At 39.6% G+C, this 21308-nt stretch overlaps 1 protein-coding gene and 1 long non-coding RNA gene across 2 annotated transcripts in view; one reads left to right on the forward strand and one right to left on the reverse strand.

Moving 5' to 3' along the window:
• LOC103886738 overlaps nucleotides 1-12023 on the reverse strand; it is a 28904-nt gene extending 16881 nt beyond the window's left edge. Inside the window, exon 1 of the long non-coding RNA XR_650530.4 lies at nucleotides 11937-12023. This is a non-coding gene — a long non-coding RNA (uncharacterized LOC103886738). The remainder of the gene's footprint in view (nucleotides 1-11936) is intronic.
• Nucleotides 12024-12440: 417 nt separating this feature from the next.
• KCNU1 (potassium calcium-activated channel subfamily U member 1) overlaps nucleotides 12441-21308 on the forward strand; it is a 168748-nt gene continuing 159880 nt past the window's right edge. The window contains exons 1-3 of the mRNA XM_009212873.4: nucleotides 12441-12484; nucleotides 16841-17243; nucleotides 20253-20372. Of these exons, the coding sequence (XP_009211137.1) occupies nucleotides 12441-12484; nucleotides 16841-17243; nucleotides 20253-20372 (567 nt within the window). The remainder of the gene's footprint in view (nucleotides 12485-16840; nucleotides 17244-20252; nucleotides 20373-21308) is intronic.

Genomic DNA, 21308 nt, shown 5'->3' on the forward strand with positions numbered 1-21308 from the left:
TTTATACTTAATCTTGGAATATCTTTCTGTTACAAATTCACTTTGGTTAAGGGAACATTATAAAGGGCGTTTTTCCCATAATTATGATAAAGCTCACCAGCTGTTAGCGACTCTTTGCATCTAGGAAATAAATCTCAATTAGATTTCACATGATAAATACTAGTGTGTCTTACAACCATTCCCATATGCAGTCATAAACAAGTCATCACTATTTTACTCATAAATATCTGTCAATTCCACCCACCCTCCTCTGTTTGACCCTCATCCACTTCCACACTGTCCTATGATAGTGCACTGACCACCCTTTTTCATTCTGGTTCCCCAGCAATCTCTTCTTCTCATTGCAGAGAGAGGAAAGATTTAGAAAATGTAAATCTGTTGTCAAATCTAGGCTTAAATGCTTCAAAGGTTTACCAGTGCTTTCAGGAAAATAAATGCACAGGTTAAAATCCAGGACCCAGAAGCCTCGCACACTTTGTCTGACTCTAGCCATGTCCAGTTCCATTGTCTGCATCTTCTCCTCACCTCAGCCCAGTTGTGCTCCAACCACCAGGTTGAAGGGTATGTCACCTGGAGAGTAAGACCTGGGACGGAGGAGAGAAGGGTGGGGAGCAAGCTAGGGATTGTCGTCTGTTAAGTGTCCCAGGTGATTCCAATATCAGAGTTGAGAACTATTCCTGTCAAGTAGTTTGGAGCAGGTTACTTTACTCTGAATTCTTTTGTGTGTGTGTGTGTGTGATGGAGTCTCACTCTGTCTCCCAAGCTGGAGTGCAGTGGCACAATCTTGGCTTACTGCAGCCTCTGCCTCCCGGTTTCAAGCGATTCTCCTACCTCAGCCTCCCAAGTAGCTGGGATTACAGGCATGTGCCACCATACCCAGCTAATTTTTGTATTTTTAGATGGCCAGGCTGGTCTCAAACTCCTCACCTCAGGTGATCCACCGGCCTTAGCCTCCCAAAGTGCTGGGATTACAGTCGTGAGCCACTGTGCCCAGCCTCTGAATTCTTATAGAAATGTATCCTCTTCATTCATAATACTTATTTTCATTTGTAATTTTACACTGGATCATACACTTGAAAGTTCCTTGGGAGCAGGGACTCTGTGCAGCATAGTGGGCAAGTGCCTGCCACCACATAGAAGCTTCTCTGTAATGACTTTTCAATGAATGAATGAATAAAGGAACAATGGCAAGCTAGTTGATTATTTTACTTAAAATATGTACCATAATACAGTGCATTTTCATTTTAAAGACAATAAAAAGTGTATTTTAACAATTTTTTTTTACTTTTTTTTTCTTTTCTTTTTTGAGACAGGGTCTCACTCTCACCCAGGCTGGAGCTTACTAATATCCTCACAGCTCACTGTAGCCTCAAGAACTCCTGGGCTCAAGTGATCCTCCCACCTCCATCTCCGGAGTAGCTGGGACCACAGGCCCACGCCACCATGTCCGGCTAATTTTTTTAGTTTTTGTACACAAGGGATTCCCATTATGTTGTCCAGACTGGTCTCAAACTTTTGGGCTGAAGTAAATCTCTCACTTCAGCTTCCCAAAATAATGGAATTACTGGCATAAGCCACTGCGGCTTGCCAGAAATATATATATATTTTAAATCCCTATATTTTCACACTAAAAGATAGTAAATGACCCTATATTACATTTCCTTCTGGTCTTTTTTCTAAGCATACAAATTTCAATATTATGAAGATAATATTGTACATTTAATGTTGCTACTTAAAAAAAAATTTAATATTCTTTTGTCATAATTTTCCATACTATGAATGGCAAGATAATCCACCAATGGATGTCTTTATTTATTTTCTTTTCATTTAATAATTAGGTACTTGCTATTATTTTTCCATTAAAAACAAAAATTATTCTTTTGAAGTTTACTTTGAAGTTCTAATTACTTCTTGAGGATAGATACCCTAAAAATGAGTTACCAGGCCAAGCTCAGTGGCTCATCCATGTAATCCCAGCACTTTGAGAGGCCGAGGTGGGTGGATCACTTACAGTCAGAAGTTTGAGACCAGCCTGGCCAACATGGTGAAACCCTGTTTCTACTAAAAATGTAAAAAATTAGCCAGGTGTGGTGGTGCATGCCTGTAATCCCAGCTACTCTGGAGGCTGAGACAGGAGAATCAATTGAACCTGAGAGACAGAGACTGCCATGAGCCAAGATTACACCACTGCACTCCAGACTCCAGCCTAGGCGACAGAGTGAGACTCCATCTCAAAAATAAATAAATAAATAAGTTACTCAGTTAACAAAATAAATATTTTGATACTTCTGCAATATTTACATTTTTAACAGCTGTATATGAGGTAACATTTTTGTGCTCATGACAAAGAAGACTTTCTTTTATATGAGTATTCACATCGTTATCAAATATTAGCCGTAGTCTTCATCACTGAATGTTAATGTTTCTTTTCATTTTTCCAGTACTGTTCAGTATTGCTTACAAATTTTATGAGTTATTTATAAGAGGTACCAAATTTTGTACCAATTATTTGTTGTAAAAATGTATTGCTTGGCTTTAATTTTATGATGTTTATGAACTATAAAGAATTCAATTGTCATATAAGCAAAGAAATCTATTTTTGGTTACTTTTTTCATTCTTTTTATGCTTAGAAAGTCCTTTCTCCTACCATATCATATAAATAGTAACTGGATTTTTTTTTCTGGTTTTAATTTTTTTTTTCTTTTTGAAAGACATTTATTAGTAAATCACACTCTAAAATTAAGAGGAGACATCGTATAAGGGAAAAAATCCATGCTTTGGGATCACAAGATTGGGCCTTCTATTCCTAATTAAGTCTGTGATCTTAGGCACATCAACTCACATCCTAGAGTTAATTGGGTATCATAACACTCATTATCTAGGACTGTTATTGTAAAGGAAGTGTAAAATGGCTAGATCCCAAAAATGTTATTTCTTCCTCCTTTTCACATACGTTCATTCTTACAGTTCCTGACATTTTCTCATCTGGAATGACTCTGTCTCCTTTATCCTCTAAATTCTACCTGGTCATTATTACCGTCTCTTCCTTAAAAACAGTACCGGATCTCACATCCCTCCTTCGGGTTGCACTCTTGAGGTTATAATAAAGTACTAAATTTATTTTTCATAGTTTTTCATTACGCGTGTGTGTTCACTCTCATCGCATAGCTCTCTCTTCCAGCAAGCTCATTGTTTAAAATATGAACAGATTTTGCAAGATGTTGTGGAGGCTGCAAAAGAAGATCTGAAACTCTCGGCTTCCTACCCTACCCAAACCAAGGAGATAGTACTTTTAAAATATTAAGAGAAGGGACAAACTAATCCCAGACATGTACACCAAGCAAGGAATGGCGAATGATGTATCATAGGTTATACCCGCTTCCTGATGCATTTCTGAACTCTGGAGCTATTCCCAGTCTCCATAGTTCAGACCTCAAACTGAAATACTTCTAGATGACCTTGGTTCCACCTGCTAGAGCCCACTTCTTCCTGTCTCCTAGGGGACAACATTTCCTGCAAAGAAACACACCCTCCTCATCTGGCTGCTCCTCAGGAGAGCTCTTGTCTGTGCAGGCTGCAAATGCAGCTAATTAGGTGTGGTGACTGGCTTCAGCCTTTCCTGTATTTTTCCCTTTTCCCCCACTTCCACCCCCTTTTCTTTCTCATTAGACTGAAGAGGTCTCCTTAGATAGAGCATGATTTCCAAATCAGAGTGGTGGAGGCAATCAGGAGTTACCTAAAGCCATTAAAGATCCTTCATTAACATGGAGTGCCCCTTTGTAATGACCCATATGGTCAGAAAGAGGAAGGAGGTTTAACCTCTTTACAGAGAAGCAGCCTCAGATGCTGAAGGTTTCACTGTCCCAGATACAGACAGCAGCTTGCAACACATCTGTCTGTAAAGCTTAATAGTGAGAGCAACGATTTTGGAGCCTGCTTGACTGAGCTGTGAGTCAAAACCGCCACTTATTGGCTCAGAGACCATGGGCAAATCAATGAGTGTCTCTGCCCCTGAAATTTTTAATCTCTAAAGTGGATCAATGTATGTCTACGGTGAACCCCAAATATCTAACTCAGGTCTCCGGTCAATTTAGGAAGTTTATTTTGCCAAAATTAAGGACACGTGTCTGTGACACAGCCTCAGAAGGTCCTGAGGACATGTGCCCAAGGTGGCCGGGGTACATCTTGGTTTTATACATTTTAGGGAGACAGGAGACCTCAATCGATATATGAGGATGTACATTAGTCTGGTCCAGAAAGGCAGGACAACTGGATGCAGAGAGGGAGCTTCCAAGTAACAGGTAAATAAGACACAAAAGGCTGCATTCTTTTGATTTCTGATTAGCCTTTCCAAAGGAAGTAATCAGATATGCATTTATCTCAGTGAACAGAGGGATGACTTTGAATAGAATGGGAGGCCGGTTTGCCCCAACAGTGCCCAGCTTGATTTTTCCCTTTAACTTAGTGATTTTGGGGTCCCAAGATTTGTTTTCCTTTCACACTACTATGCACTTACTGTTGAGATGATTTAGTGAGGCAGTCTGCAAAAACTGTTTAATATAGAACTCTGTGCTCAATAAATAACAGCTATTATTATAGTAGTCCCCCTTTACCCACAGGGCATATGTTCCAAGACTCTCAGTGGATGCCTGAAACCCAATACGTGCATAAAGTACAACGATTTTTCCTACACATGCAGAGCTACAATAAAGTTTAATTTATCAGATATTAACGACAATAACTAATAACAAAATAGAACAATTATAGCAATATCTTGTTCACAATTTCACCAATATAAGATTTGCTCTTACTATATCTCCTAGCAACCTCAGCATACAATTTCTTTTCTTTCCTTATGGAGAATTTTCACTTTTTCACTGAAAAAAAGCACTTGATGGCTTCTCTTTGGCAGATCTGAATTGCCAGCATCACTAAGGTTGCATTTGGGGGCCATTATGAATAAGTGAAGCCGTGTCATTTGTCTGGGGTAATACCTGTGGTTCCTTGTTCCACAGTCATGGAAAACTAGGATTTGGATACACCAGGGTGAGGTTCAGAGCAGAAGTTCAATAGGCAAAAGAAAGAGAAAAGCTCTTTAACTGCAGAGAGGGGTCCCAGAGAAAATGAGTTGCCAGTTCCTTGGTGAAATGCACAGAGTTTTATAGACTACCTTGAGGAGGTGGTGTCTGATTTACATAGGGGACAAAGAATTGTTTGGACCAGATATGCCATTTACATAGTGTGCAAAGAGACTGGCTGCCCCAGCCTAATCTGTTATTATGCAGACGGGTTCTCTACCTGGCGGGTGCCATGTTGCCTGCTTCTTTATTGTACACGTGGCAACAAAGAAAAGGGAAGATGGAGCCTCCACGTTGAACATAACTGGCTTTCAGGTAGCCCTTTTCTATTTGCACAGCTGCTGGCAGTCACCTGTGCAATCTTCCAGCTTGCTTATGTCTGTAGCTCCATTTTTCAGGCTGCTGTTTGTGAGAAAAGAAATAATTTGGGGACTGCTTTTTATTAAAAGGGAAATTCCACTGAGGACTCTCTTACCCTCACTATCTGCCTAAATAATTTCTTTTTAGCTTCTGTATCATTAGGGTGACTTGAACTCAAGCACTACAATTCCACGACAGTCGGTTTAATAACCAGGAGGGCTCCTAAGTGACTAGTGGGCCGGGAGTAGAGACAGTGTGGGTCCCCTGGTTAAAAGGATTCATGTCCTTCCTGGAGGTGGAGCAGGATAATGTAAAATTTTATCACACTACTCAGAATGGTGTACAATTTAAAACATAGACATCTTTTATTTCTGAAATTTCATGTTTAATATTTTCAGATTACAGTTGACCATGGGTGGCTAAAACCATGGAAAGTGAAGCTGTGGATGACGGGACTACTGTATTATTATTGAGTGCCTGAGTGCTGTCACACGAAAGAGCTTTCCTCATGGTGCCTAACTTGACCTCATACTGTCTACGAGGCTTCAGGGTAGGGTAGGTATTTTATCTCCATGGATTCCGCAGGGTTTTTTTTTTTTTTCCTTTTTTTCCCCGGATCTGATAAGTAGCAAAGCCAGCACTCAAAGCCCTCCCTAGAGGATTCAGGGCACTTTTCCCCTGGCCACAGACCCTCTTGCCTTTCCGGTAGAGGAGCTCTAATTTGTAGAGGCCATGATTCCCCTGTGAATAATGAGCTTCTAAACAATGAACAGGGGTTTGTTTGGGTTGTTTTCATTCCATCTACTGGAATCAGTCAGGTAGTATTGAAGCCCAGAAGCCTCACTACTGTGTGCTATCAATTTGTTCAACGATTATTCGAGGAGCAGGTGAATTCCATTAGATGATCCATTAAATGGGGATGTGTGTTTTTCAAACTGGAAACTCTCAGCAAACAGAGAAGCAGAGCCGGCTGATCTGCCTCCCTGGGAGCCACTGTCCTTAGGCTGAGCTTGGGCGGGAAGGATAACAGTGTGGTTATCTGGGTGTTGTGTGGTCAGGCCAGGTATTAGACTCTGAGTATATCCACTGCCAAGAGTTAACTTACCCAGCAGTGAGAAGGATATGAGACGGGTCAGGGAGGGAAAATGACAGCCAGTGTGTGACAGACAGGTTGAGAAGAAGACTCCAGAAACCAAAAGAGCTCCCAGAAGCTTATTTTCTAGCTGCAGAAGGGGTTAGGGATAATTCACAAAGCCAAGAAAGAAAGTCCTGGACGAGCCTTCTAACATCACCACGATCTTTCTGGGGAAAATTAGTTAATTACCTTCTACCTTTCTGTGTTTTTATTTTGTATGGGCACATTAAATGGGGAAAATGGTTAAGACTCTCCCACTTACATCTTGATGTCTGTGTTAGACCTTAATAATCTATGGCTGAGATCATCTTGTAACGTGGTCTTTGCTGCAAGAAAAGTCCATGCTCAGGAAGACATTTTGAGTGGACATGCAATAAACGAGTTTACTTTTTAGTTCTTTCACTAAGTTAACTAATCCAAGGATGGTGATCCAGGACAAGAATGAACTTTGCAAACCTAAATCCTCTCTGGATTTTCAGATGTTAATATACTTCTTAAATATAAGACTCAGAACAAGTTTCTTATGTTCCCTGAAGCATAGTTTTCTCATCAGTGTAAAGAAGAGTCTGAACTGATCTCTGAGATCCCTTCTGGCATTGACATACTACCAATCTTTTACTCTATAATCTTAGATTATTTCTGTAATAGACTGTAAACACCTTACCATATTTCTAGAATCTGACCTCATTCTCCAAATGGACTCTTTTAAAAAATGAACAGAGTTACCTGTGTTACATGCAACCACCCTGCCTAGTTATACTAGTGAGATTCACATCTATAGCCCCAAACACTTGTCCTTCCAGTTTCATCGAGGTGAGCACCAAGGTAATTGCCAGGAAAGTTGCCAAGGGCTCTCCTGTATCTCATTGTTAATCAGGACTGCATTTCTTTCCCCCCATTCTGATCAGGGACTGCAAAGATGTGACTTCTGAAGGGTTTATTTGGCATACTCCTGGGGAAAACACACACACACACACACACACACACACACTTTTCCTTAAAAAGGGGGTGGAAGTTGTGGAAGTTGGTGGGGGTGTTGGCAGGTCCCTAAGAGCAAAAGTTAGACAGTGTTGCCCTCTGGTGGCAAAATTTCCCAACAGTGACCTTTGCTTTGAAGAAACTGCAATGACACTGGCTCGTCAGGGCGCTGGACACAGGGCACAGGGCGCTCGGGACACAGCATACATGCGGAGAGGAAGAGGTCACTTGCTCAGAGATGGCCATTCCATACAGAGTTGCTACCTTGACAAGCAAATAAAATCTTGCCACCAAATTGCTATGCTCTCTCCTTTCACTATCTCTCTTGGCCACAAAGGATTTGATCTTTATCTCATCTGTAGTACTCCCTTTTCTCCCATCAGTTCAATGCTTGTTAGAAATAAGATTAGAAGATATTTTAAAACTCAGAGGATTTGCCAAATCAAAGGTTTTGCCAAATAAGCTTATCATTAGTCCTTATGACTGCTTGACATCATAAGGTTTTCTTTTTTTCTGCGAAATACTATGCGTGTGGATGAATTGGGGTAGCTCTGCATTCATAGTTTGAAGAACAAATTCTTCTGCCCGGGTATCAGTTTCCTCCTTTCTAAAAAGAATGAACAGGAATAAGTGCTAAACAGATTTAATGCTCAATGATTCTTGTACCTCGATATTTATCTATATAGTTTTTGCATTTTATATTCCAAAGACCCATATTTCAAGGACATGCTGAAAAAAGAAAATAAATGTATTAATGCAAACAGCTCCACATCAAGGGCATTGCATAGAAAGGCAGTTTTTAGACAAATGCAATTAAAATCACAATACTGATGAAGAAAGTCAGAAATACCAATAAGGAGGGCAACATTACCCTTTGATGGTAGAAAGAACAAAGCTGGGTGAATAAGTAAAGCTCTGCATAAGAATATGTTAATCAGTTTCAGGGTATTTCATTTGCCTCGTGCATGCATCTTATAGCATTTGTTTGTATTTTCTTGTAAATATGTGAATTAAAATAAATTTTATTATGGAGAGCTATTTTATCTATGGCGTTTTAGTTTCTCCCTTAATTGAAAAACTACTGGGCTATCCTCAAACCAAAGATGGATCTAATGGCCACTCCTTTCAACTCCTGCCAGAGCTCACAAGGAGACAGAAGGCTGTGGAAAGGAGTATTTTTGCATGAACGTGCCAATTCAACAAGATCTGATACAGAAAAGATGGCTTTCATCTCCTATGCTTTTTAACCTAAGCCTCATGTTGGGACTCAAACAAATACACAGTTCATTGTAATTAGGATTTCGGAAACACGTTCACACAGCACCCACGGAAATAATGCAACCAGCCACTGGGCCAATGCCTGGTGATTTGCTTTAGTCTTTTAATGACAGACCACTAATTCCAAATAGGAGTGGTGGAGAGGATGGGCAAAGGGCTGGCATCAGAAGCTTGGCCAGAGTTGCTAGTCAGAACTGCCAACAGTGAGCCTCCACTGCTGTCTCCTTCACTCTGCTTTGTGGTGGACATTAAGCATTCCAATAAAATCACCAGCTTGATGCTCAGCTGGCCTGATTGCTGAAGAGACTGATTGCATTATTCATTCTCATGAAAAGATTTTTAGGACTCTCAAGGATCTATAGAGATTACATTAAAAATATTTAAAAAAACTCCAGAGTTATCAACAGTTTAATTTATCCTCCTATTCTCTCAAAAGGAACAAAATCACAGAAGACAATAGACAGAGCCTGAACAGAAAACAGGTTTTTGCTGAGGTTGAATCAGTTTGGAAGCCCTGCATGTTATGGGATTGGGTGCCCCTCTCTTAGTCTTTTCTTTCTTCTTTTTCATTTCCCCTTTCCACTTTTATTCCAGACAGGTTCCTCTAACTTTTTTAAAAAATAAATAAACAAAAAGTAAACAACACCCCCTCCACCAAAAAAAAAAAAAAAAAAAAAAAAAAAACACCAAAAAAAGTCCCAAAACAACAAAAGCTTGCTGCTTGCTAATTCCCTATGAAATACTTCCATCTACTGGCTGAATGGAGAAGACTCATGTTTTAGCTTTTGTTGTTGAATTTGTACCACAATTTATGAACACCACTCTTCAAGTATTTAATACAAAAAAATAGGAATCGCAAATCCAAAAATTAAAGAAACTGAGCAATGTTTTACTTTATATTTAGCAATAGACCCAAGGAATACCCCCAAGTATTTGATATAGGCATGAACATTCAAATGCACTTTGCAAACACCCAAAATGAGGCACAGATCTGCAGTACTGCAGAAAGCAAATTGGTGAGAAAAAAGGAATTGAGAGACTAGGGAGAGCAATGGTAAGAGATGATCTTTTAAGAGATGATCTTTCTGTCAAGTTAGTCAGGATATTTTAAATCAGACCACATAGGGAACAAGGCCGTAGCATTAGAGATGAAATCAGAGACAGTGGCCAAGGTAACCACATTCTCTTTATGAAGAAAAGTAATTCTGTGAGATCTAAAAAGAAACCAAATTGGATTTCAAGTTATGTTATTAAAGAGGATGCCTTCAATAAAAAGCCATTCAGAAATGATGCTTCTTCCTCTGTGTTCATTTTTTAAGAGTCCATTTGGAGAATGAGGTCAGATTCTAGAAATATGGTAAGGTGTTTAGTCTATTACAGAAATAATCTAAGATTACAGAATAAAAGATTGGTAGTATGTCAATGCCAGAAGGGATCTCAGAGATCAGTTCAGACTCTTCTTTACACTGATGAGAAAACTATGCTTCAGGGAGCATAAGAAACTTGTTCTGAGTCTTATATTTCAGAAGTGTATTAACAAATTCAACAAAAAATACAAATAAAACTCAGAGTTTCCATATGGATGTTAAATGCATTATATTGTTTGTAATATTCTTTCAAGAGTTGTTAGTTTCTAAAAGCAGATCCATATGCACAACAGAGCATCACAGACATCCTGTTATTGGGTTAATATTCACATCACAGTGGAACGTCTTGCTGCGGTTTGTCCATTTAGAATACACAGGGAACAACAGACTGCAGAGAAAATACAGTGCCTTTTTCAAAGGGTAAGTCTCAATAGGTCATGGGGCTAAATAAAATACGGATTGAATTACGTTCCCTCATTAGCTGGGCGTGGTGTTGTGTGCCTATAATCCCAGCTACTCAGGAGGCTGAAGCAGGAGAATCACTTGAACCTGGGAGGCGGAGGTTACAGTGAACTGAGATCGCACCACTGCACTCTAGCCTGGGTGACAGAGCAAGATTCTGTAGAGAAAAAAAAAATGTTCCCTTTGAGGGAACTTCTCTAAAAGTAATTAATATGTTATGTACCCTATTGGTGAAATGTAAAAAGAGGGGTCAAACCAAAAATGAATCCTTAAGAAGGTTTAAGGTAAAGACGTGGTGACTTAAATAACTCCACACACATCTTGAGAAACTGAAGCTCTAATCTTTAAGTCAATTTCCTTAGTGATATATATAAAAACTCAGCAAGGAGAGAGTTCCCCAGAAGTAGCTGGCTGTGATGGGCTTTCGCCATGACTCTAGTGCTCTGTGGCATTACAGCCATTTCCATTCCCAACTTCAGACCTGCTTCTGCCATTGACTGGCCACACGAATTGAAGATTGAGGCTTAGCATTTCTCAACATTGCAATTTCCCAATGGTATGAATGTGCTCTGAGGATATAAAAAGAAAAACTCTGCTTGTAGAAATAGAGAAATGTGGGGGTATAGCATTAAGTGCAATGGATAGGCACTTAAAAGGCAACATTACAATATAATTTATTACTTCCGGACGCATTGCAAACACACACACACACACACACACACACACACATTCATGAGTGCTGTTATCTACACTTAAAAAATGTAATTCTTACTTTCCTTTCCCAGATATGGCATGTTTCTTGATGAGAGTAAATTTTTAAAAATTAAACATTTATTCAATCCCATTACAAAGTATAATTTTCCAGAATATTTGAGTGCCCAGAGGCAAATTGCAGAAATGTGTACAAAATGAAGCAATTTTTCTAATCAAATCACTGACATGTTAAAAAATTCATCTGAAATTTTAAAAAAGAAAAAAAAAAGAATAGATTCCGTAGCACAGTCTTCATTTCTTAGATTTACTATTAAAGGCATAGCAGTGAAAAGCCCCCAAAACCACCCAGAGGTATCACTCAGAGACCCAGGATCAGCTTTGATGCTTCCTGACCCTCACGCCCCAAATGCTGACTTTTCCCCAGACATCACTCACATCTGCGCACTTGTGTCTCTTCCCACCAGCTCCATCCCACCAGGACTAGCGTTCTGTCAGGGTCGGGACCAGCTGTCTCTGCATGGAAACCAGTGTGACGCTTTCACAATGGAAATGCAATCACTTACCTCCCTTCTTTAGAACCTATCAAATATTTCCTCTTGACCTTAGGATAAAGTTGTTCTTGGTTTTTAGCCTAAGCTGGAACACAAAGCCTTGCATAATCTGGTTCCCTTTTAGACAGCCAGGTTGGAAGCGATCCCGGAAAACCTCCAACCAACCTGTGCACTAGGAACAACGCGCGCTGGGGTGGAGACACAGAAGTTCGTGACCTTTGGAGCAGGGAGGAGCCTGGCCCCTCCTCTTCCTGTGTGGAACCTGGGATTCAAACTGCAGGCGGGAAGCGCCCTAGCAGGGACTCGCCTTGCGAGAGTTCGTTTCCCCCTTTTCTTCCTCTTCACCCACTACAACTCTCTCCTACTCACCATTCAAACCACCTGCGAGCCTAAATTTTCATGGCCATGGGACGGACGAGGACCCCGTCTTTAGCCGAACCAAAGAAAAGTCCTGCAACACGTTTATACACGCCCAGCCTTCTTTTGGGTCACGGCGTTTCATCTGGCCGATGATGAATGCCCTTCAGCACTTTGGGAGGCCGAGGCGGGCGGATCACGAGGTCAGGAAATCGAGACCCTACTGGCTAACACGGTGAAACCCCGTCTCTATTAAAAATACAAAAACTTAGCAGGGGGTTGTGGGGGGCGCCTGTAGTCCCAGCTACTGGGGAGGCTGAGGCAGGAGAATGGCGTGAACCCGGGAGGCGGAGCTTGCAGTGAGCCGAGATTGCGCCATTGCACTCCAGCCTGGGCAACAGAGCAAGACTCTGTCTCAAAAAAAAAAAGGTGCATTCTCCTTCCCAGCCTAATCATGCTTTACCCCAGCCTCCTTAACCCCTTCTGTGGTCCTGGCCTGGGAAGCTTCTCATCCTTCAGACCTCAGCTTCAAACATGATGTATTTGAGGTAGCTTTCCTGACCCCCTGGCTCCTTACTAGATTAGTTTATTTTCTAAACACTTTTTGCAGTTTGTCATTGTAAATGTCTTCCTCAGTTGACTCTATCTTCTGTGAGGGAATGAACTAGATTTGTTTTGGTGACCCTGGTGCTGCCAGTCCTTGGTATAAGGTAGTTGTTCAATACACACAAACACACACACACTTAGACAACAAAGATTCTAGCTTGCAGTTGGTAGTCAAAAAAATAGTTATTGTGTTTTATTCTTATCAAACCATCAAGTACAAGGAGAATACTATCTTTCATTACTGTGAAGGGTATCATTGCTTCAAAGTTCTCTAACTTCCAAGTTCTGAACCCTGAACTGCTACCAAGCTATAAAGGGCTATGCCTAGTCACATGTCCACCCATCACCAAATAACTCACTAACCGAGAATAATTACCAATTTTTTTTTTTTTTAATTTTGAGACGGAGTCTTGCTCTGTCGCCCAGGCTGGAGTGCAGCAGCACCATCTCAGCTCACTGCAACCTCCACCTCCCGGGTTCAAGTGATTCTCCTGCCTCAGCCTCCCGAGTAGCTGGGATTACAGGCATCCACCATCCCACATGGCTAATTTTTTTTGTATTTTTAGTAGAGGGGGGTTTCACCATGTTGGTCAGGCTGGTCTCAAACTCCTGACTTAAGGTGATCTGCCCACCTTGGCCTCCTGAAGTGCTGGGATTACAGGCGTGAGCCACCGCATCCGGCCATAATTACCAAATTTAAATTTGCAAAGATGGTGACACTTTGACACTTGATCCAAATCAGGTGCCCTTTTCACTACACACACACACGCACATACACACACAGTATGAACCATGCATTACACACTATGGGTGATGCTTTCATCACAAGAACAGTTTGCAGTCAGAGGTGGAGAATATGGAGCAGAGAACTCTGGATAACTTGGGTTAAGGTTGATGCAGATTCAGTATTTCATTCACCTAACAAATATCTTTGAGGATCAACATGCATTCGTTCAATCGCCAAATATTTACAAAGTCCGTACATATTCCCAGGCACGTGCCAGGTACAACACTAGACATAGTAATCGGTGATGAGTAAAGCAGAAATGACATCCCGTGCTTGTGGAGCTTACAGTCTTGTGAAAGGAGACAGAAAATAAACCAGGCAACAAGTAAATCACATAACAACAAATCTTGAGTACTATGAAGTGCTATAAAAGAAAGGGTCAGAAAGCCGTAAGAGAGACCAAGGGAGATCTGAAGAACAACAAAATAGCAGCCACTACTGACGTGAGTGCTCTGGGCAGAGGGAACAGAGGCATTGTGCTGTAAGGGCCTGGGCCAGGAAAAGGTTTGTATGTCCTCATAGCTAAGAGGAGGCAGCAGGATTGGAGTGCAGCATAGATGACGTGTTGCGGGATGCGGGGTGACTAGTCGCTGCAGTTTGCTAGGACAAGGTGGTTTCTCAAGACACTGGACTTTCAGTTTTGAACCTGGGACAGTTCTGAACAGGGACCATTCGTCACTCTAGGTTCAAGATGGGTTTGAAGAGACTGATTTTGAATCTCTCCTGTCCAGACCTACAACTGCTCCAGTCAGTAAGCAGGGCCTGGGCTCCAGCGCTGTCTGGTGTTCCCCCTCTGCAAGTCTTTGTCCAATAAATCTGTGTTGCTGTTGAGCAACCCTCCCCACCGCTGTCTCTGTTTCTTTTCTCCATTCTAACAAATAGTAAATAGCAAAAGTGAAGAAAATGAGAAAATTAAAGTGATAATGATAGATTAATCATTACTTAAGAGGGAGAATACTAAGTAAAGGATGTGGATGAATTTTGGCTTAGAAACTCTGATCTTGTCCACATAGCTGTAAGTGTATGTGTGTGTGTACATGCACACACACATATGTGAAAGAGATAAACAAGTGATTTCTCCCTTTCTTCCTTCCTCCCTCCCTCCTTTCCTTCCTTCTTTCTTCCCTCCCTCCCTCTCTTCCTTCTTTCCTCCCTCCCTCCCTTCCTTCCTCCCTCCCTTCCTCCCTCCCTCCCTTATTTCCTTCCTCCCTCCTTCTCTTCCTTCCTTCCTCCCTCCCTCCCTTTTTTCTTTCCTTCCTCCCTCCCTTCCTTGTTTCCTTCCTCCCTCTCTCCCTTCTTTCCTTTCTTCCTTCCTTTCCTTCCTTCCTTCCTTCCTCCTTCCCTCCCTCCCTCTCCCCTTCCCTCTTTCTCTCCCTCCTTTCCTTTACTTTCTTCCTCCTCCTTTCTTTATAATTAATGCCATTCAAAAAAGGAACTGAAATGGCTAATGGCATCTTATATTGAGTTTTATGCTTTTCAAAATATGTTCACACTACCTTCTTGAATCCCCACAATAATTCTACCAAGTAGGTATTATCTTCCACATAAAATCAAAAGACTATGAAAATTAAAATGACTTGTTAGACATCACACAGTAACTTAACAAAAGGACTAGGCTGGAACGCAGGGCTCCTAACTCCTCGACCAGTGTTCTTTTAAACACCGCCCTTTATTATTAGCTAGCTCAATGACAGGATTTTGTAGAAATGATAGGTAAGCTTAAAGGCAGGAAATGTAACTGTGGCAGCAGTTCTAGGAAATGCTACAGTTATCTTCTGAAGCAGCCTGCCAAACAGCTCGGAGTCATGGCGGGCTCCCAAGGACAGTGTGAAGATTTCTCTTGGGCCTCTTCACCTGGTGTTAGGTTATCTTCATAATAACTGGGGTGAACTAGGCCCTCCACTGGGCTCTGACATTTCACCTGCCACTTGTGCACACTGAAAGGCATGACATTTCTTACACCTTTGAAAACATCAGGGAAAATCAAAGAAATTTCTCTCATTCTGAACTTTACCTCTGCTGGGCCAAAAGGTTTGCTACCAGGGCAATAATAAAAGCAAGAAAGGAGAGAGTTCCATAAAGAAGAGATAAGTGGAACAGATTTATGGGCTGAAATAACAATCAACCAATGACCATACTAGTTAAATTGCCTTCTTCAATACCTGCACTCTATACTATGCCTTTCTTACGTAAAGAGTAAACAAAACCCTTTTTTTTTCTGTTTCAAGACAATCTTGATTTTCATTGTGTGTAATTAAGGAGTACAATGTGATATTCTTTGGATTGATGCACAATAGATACACATATTTTCAAGTCACGTGGGATAATATGTTCATATAATTTGTACAGATCAAGTCAGTGTACTTGGGATATCAATCAACTTACATATTTGTATTTTCTTTATGCTAGAAACATTCAAATTTTTCTCTTCTAGCTATTTTTAAATGTACAATAGATTATCATAAGCTTTAGTCACCTCACTGATCTTTAGAACAGTATATGTTATTTCTTCTATCAAACCAAATATTTGTACCCATTAATCAACTTCTCTTTATCCCACTTCTTTCTTTGGCCACCCTTCCCGACCTCTGGTAACCACAAATCTACTCTCTTTCTTTATGAGATCCACTGTTTTAGCTTCCACATATGAGTATAAATGCAAAATGCTCTTTTAATATACTTATGCGTAGTGAAACAGTGACTGTAGTCAAGCAAATTCACATATCTGTCATCTCACGGAGTTAATCTTTTTTTGTGTGCATGTAACAAGAGCCCTTAAAATCTACTCTTTTAGCAAAAATCCTGAATATAAAATAATGTTATTAATTATGTTCTTTGTTCTGTACACTGAATCTTCTAGACTTATTCATTCTGCATATCTGCTCCTTTGTATAAAGGATAAACAAAAACTTTAAAATACTTCTCTCTTCTCTCCTTCCAAGCCTACTAAGCACGTGGCATCCTCCCAGATGGAGAACCAACTCATTCACACACATAGTTGGCTGTTGTTTCACTCAAAAGGAGTTGATTTGAAATTATCTGACTGCATTAACTGAACTGATAACCAGCTGATCATTGCTATAGATAATGGGATTTCTTCAAGGCATAGAGAAAGTCAGTAACAATCAGATCTAGAATTATGATTTTTTGACTATTCATATTGTAGGCCCCAGCCATCTCCAGTTGTGTATTCGTCCACAACCCATGAGCTGGCACCGGGGGATTGGCAGACCCTTGTTCCTGGAACCTCCCACTGGTTATCACACCTAACGTTGGAACACTGTGGTACAGTGAACTCTGATTCCTGGAATTGTTACCAGGTGACCACGACGTCATCAAATGGTCTGGCCATTCCTTCTACTGATGTCTCAAACATGTTTCAGACTAAGCTACGAAATGATAGTTGGGAAGACTTGCAGAAAATGTCCTGCACAACTGAGATCCAAGTAGCATTCATTCTCTCCTCCTTTATGACCTTCATCAGTGGACTCATCATCCTGCTGATCTTCAGGCTGATTTGGAGAACTGTTAAAAAATGGCAAATCATCAAGGGAACAGGAATTATCTTGGTCAGTTTCCTTATTAGGGATCCCTTTGTGTGAAGTTACAGATGAGTTTGGGGTAGTTTTGTGTTCAGCAAAAGATCTAAGCTTCATTCAGTTTTTCAGGCTAACACAGTCAGCTTCTCTGGCCTGGTGCCTCAGAAAGGGTAGTAAGCCAGACCTCAGGCCACATTCTGAAGCCTGAAGAGACAGGGTCAGGCCTCTTTTTTCTCCCATCACTGGAAAAAGCAATGTCTTGTATGGTTAATGATTAATGTTAGCTCTGGAAAGGGAGGTCACTGTTCTGAAAAAAAGGTTCATAAACATTATGTCCATGACTCTATCTTGAATTTTAACAAGACAATTGTGCTAGGTTGTAGAAAGGAGGTGAAACGGAACAAGACATCAACGTCAACCTTGCTTTCATAAATTGTTCATGCATAATGCATATGTACTGACATGTGTACATTGTCTTTTGTATGCTATGTGAAGACAACACATTGAGTTGCACATACACAGAGAAGCTCATGCATACATGCCTGTGCTATCCAGGCATAGATGCAAGGACATTTCTTATAACCAAACAACCTTAGCAGGAGTTGATGTTGTTGAATAACAGCTGGCAAATGATGATGATGAGGATAAATGATGTATTATACAGATAAGGCATTGCTTAAGAGCTTGAAATAAAGCTCTCAAATGCTGTGTAATGGATGTTCTATTACCAGAGGTCAAAGACGAAGAGTTTTATTATACCCTGTGTAGTTTGTTTCCATTTTTGCTTCCCAAACTTTCTTTCTCTGATAGATTATAGCAATTTCCATAACACAGCACATTTCACCTGTGCATTATAATATTGAAAATTTGCTTAAAACATTTCTTTTAGTGCTAAAACCTACAGAAAATATAATTTATAAATTGATAATTTTTAAGGTTATTGGTAATATGGAATTTTGTTTTCCATATTTGAAAATTAGCCAATATTGAAGCTTATAGATTTTGTTCCTAAACAAGTTTATTCTATTGATTATTTGTACATTATGGATTTTAAGCAGTGGCACAATAATTGGAGAAAGAATACTGGGATACTGACTTATGGGTAAATAGCCTTGATGAATCTGCCTCCTGTTTTCTACCTTGTTTTGTTGTTGTTAATGCACAACTGAATTTGTAGGATTTTTAAATCGTCTTAGTCTTCTGCTCTAGGCAGTGTTCTTCTCCATTATGTTCATTTTCTGTGATTACAAAAATGTGAGAGTACATTTGTCAATTTCCTATATTTTTCATTTCTTACTTTGGGTGTAATTTATGTCTACACTTCAATCCAGGTGTATCCTTTAATTACAAATATTTAGCAAATGTTACGAAATGTTAAGAAGTGAGCCTGAGCAACCAGAATGCTGTACCGTTCTGCTTTTGAATCTTGAGGAAAGAGTTTGATCAAGTTGAGTTAGTTTTCAATGATTTGTTTTGTTTCATCAAATTAAGAGTGACCTGTTTTTCTCTAAGCCTTTGGAGAAGTTGGACAAATGCAAAAAAAAAAAAAGTCAGAAATCTAGGTGTACTGTGAAGAGTTATTTTAAAAATTATTTGGAGAGTTATAATTTCTCTCCTTAAATGTGCATTTAAAACATTTATTACATCTATAAATATGATTTTATTATATCTTAGGACCAATTTGTTTTTCCACAGAAGGTAGCTCCATTTTATGATGGAATTCAAATGAGTATTCTATATTAATGTCATACCTAGTATTTTTTTAAATTAATTCTCAGACAACATTTAGAAACAGACATGAGTCCTGTGTATTAGAGGACAAATAATTGATCAGGATGTAAACTTTTATCAAAGAGTTTTTAAATGAGACTTCCCTTCTTATCATTCAGAAAATATGAGTAGAAACATTAACTGATTTTGGAAATCTTGGTTTCATATAAAATGAGCTTTTTTGAAAGTCAGAGGGAGTCATTTAGCTTGGTGTGGGTAGTCCTAGGTGGTTTGTGTATTTCTTTGTGGTGGTTCTAAAATATTATCAGCAAACAATGAATGCCAGCTCAGGCCCCAGCCTTTCCTCATTGCCTGATATTAGGAAAGTCATTTAATTTCTCTATACCTTGGTTTCCACATCAATATAAAATTTATTTAGTCATGCCTAACTTTATCATATGAGATTACTGTAACATTTAAATATAATAAGTGAAGACATTCTGGCCGGGTGTGGTGGCTCACGCCTGTAATCCCAGCACTTTGGGAGGCCGAGACGGGTGGATCACAAGGTCAGGAGATCGAGACCATCCTGGCTAACATGGTGAAACCCCGTCTCTACTAAAAAAATACAAAAAAACTAGCCGGGCGAGGTGGCGGGTGCCTGTAGTCCCAGCTACTCGGGAGGCTGAGGCAGGAGAATGGCGTAAACCCGGGAGGCGGAGCTTGCAGTGAGCTGAGATCCGGCCACTGCACTCCGGCCTGGGTGACAGAGCGAGACTCCGTCTCAAAAAAAAAAAAAAAAAAAGACATTCTATAAATGTGAGGAAGGATTATAATTTCAGAATATAATACCAGCCAAAAAAACTAAAAGCAACACAAAATTGCTGAAAACTTCTCCCTTCTCTCACAAAATGCAGACACTTAAGAATCACCTAAAAAATCAATTTGTAATCTTTTTTCTTTGTCCACATATCTTGATGAAAACTGTTACACTTATACCCAGAGCAGAAGAAAGCATGATGCTCCCAATTCTGATCGTTGCAATGATGTCAGTATGAAGGATCTGGGACTGAGTATACATGAGAAAGACATAGAGGAAGATTGCAGAATTTCAGCATAAAAAAAGCTGTGCGGAAAACCAGGAAAGTGCAAATCCAGTAAAATCCATATTATGAAATATTGAATAAGCAACTTCAGGGTTCCCTGATTTGGACAAGGTAGAGTGGTTTTCGACTGATACCATCACAAGAGGCTCTATCAACATAAGTAAAACAGATTTCTTTCTCTCAGATCCAGCTCACATTGTCAATTTCTTTCTCTCGATTGTAGGAACTGTTCACATCAGGTAGCATCCCTAGGAACCATGTAAGAAGCCTCCACTTCCAGGGACGATTTCGTGATCGTATAGAAATGTTGCTTTCGGCCCAGACCTTTGTGGGGCAAGTGTTGGTAAGTACATTTTCAGTGTTAGCTTGCTAACAAACTTTAGCCATAGGTGTGATGATAGTCAGTATAAATCAATTGATTCTGTAGGTAAACAACTGATGTTCCTTTGGTCGTCTTATCTATAATATCACCACCTCCCCGACCCCACCTCCCTGTGTCTACCACTCTTTACCCATTATCTTGCTTTATATCTGGAGTGAATATAATTACTAATAATTGTATTATATTATTATATATTAATGTAAATCATATATATTATTAATAATGTTATATAATTAATAGTATATAATACATTATCTGTAATAATATGTAATTATATGGAATAATTATATAATTATTAATAATTATAATCTTCCTATATATAATCATATATTTATAAATAGTAATTGTAATATTATATATTTACTAATTAATGATATATATTTATAATTATATAATTACTAATTATGTATTATAATTATATTTTATATTTATTGTCAGTCTTTCCACAAGGAAGAAAGCTTTGTTAGGGCAATAGTTGTGAGCGTTTGGTTCTCCTTATATATGCAGATGGGTGTGCACATAGATATTTTCAAAACATGTTTAGTAAACGAATCAGACCTGAAATATATAGCTACTTTCCTCTCCTTTGATTTCAATAGACCTCTTTATATCATTATGCAAAGTAGCCTTTAGTGTCCCTCTATGATATTTATCCCTCTACTTCCTATTTTAATCTCGGTAATTTGAACATATTAAATCTCACTTTGGGCATCATCTCTTTGGGGCATCCTAACCTTACCTCTTTATTAAGTTAAGAGCTCTTCCTCTAGCTTCTTTAATATTTGTTGAGCATTGCTATTAAAATTATCTGTGCACATGCCTATCTCTCTCAGAGTACAGTGAGCTCCTGTCCATACTATGTCATGGAACTGTTTATTTCCCATTATCTGGATATAG

This window comes from Papio anubis, chromosome 8 (genome assembly GCF_008728515.1).
Source record: "Papio anubis isolate 15944 chromosome 8, Panubis1.0, whole genome shotgun sequence".
NCBI lineage: Eukaryota > Metazoa > Chordata > Mammalia > Primates > Cercopithecidae > Papio > Papio anubis.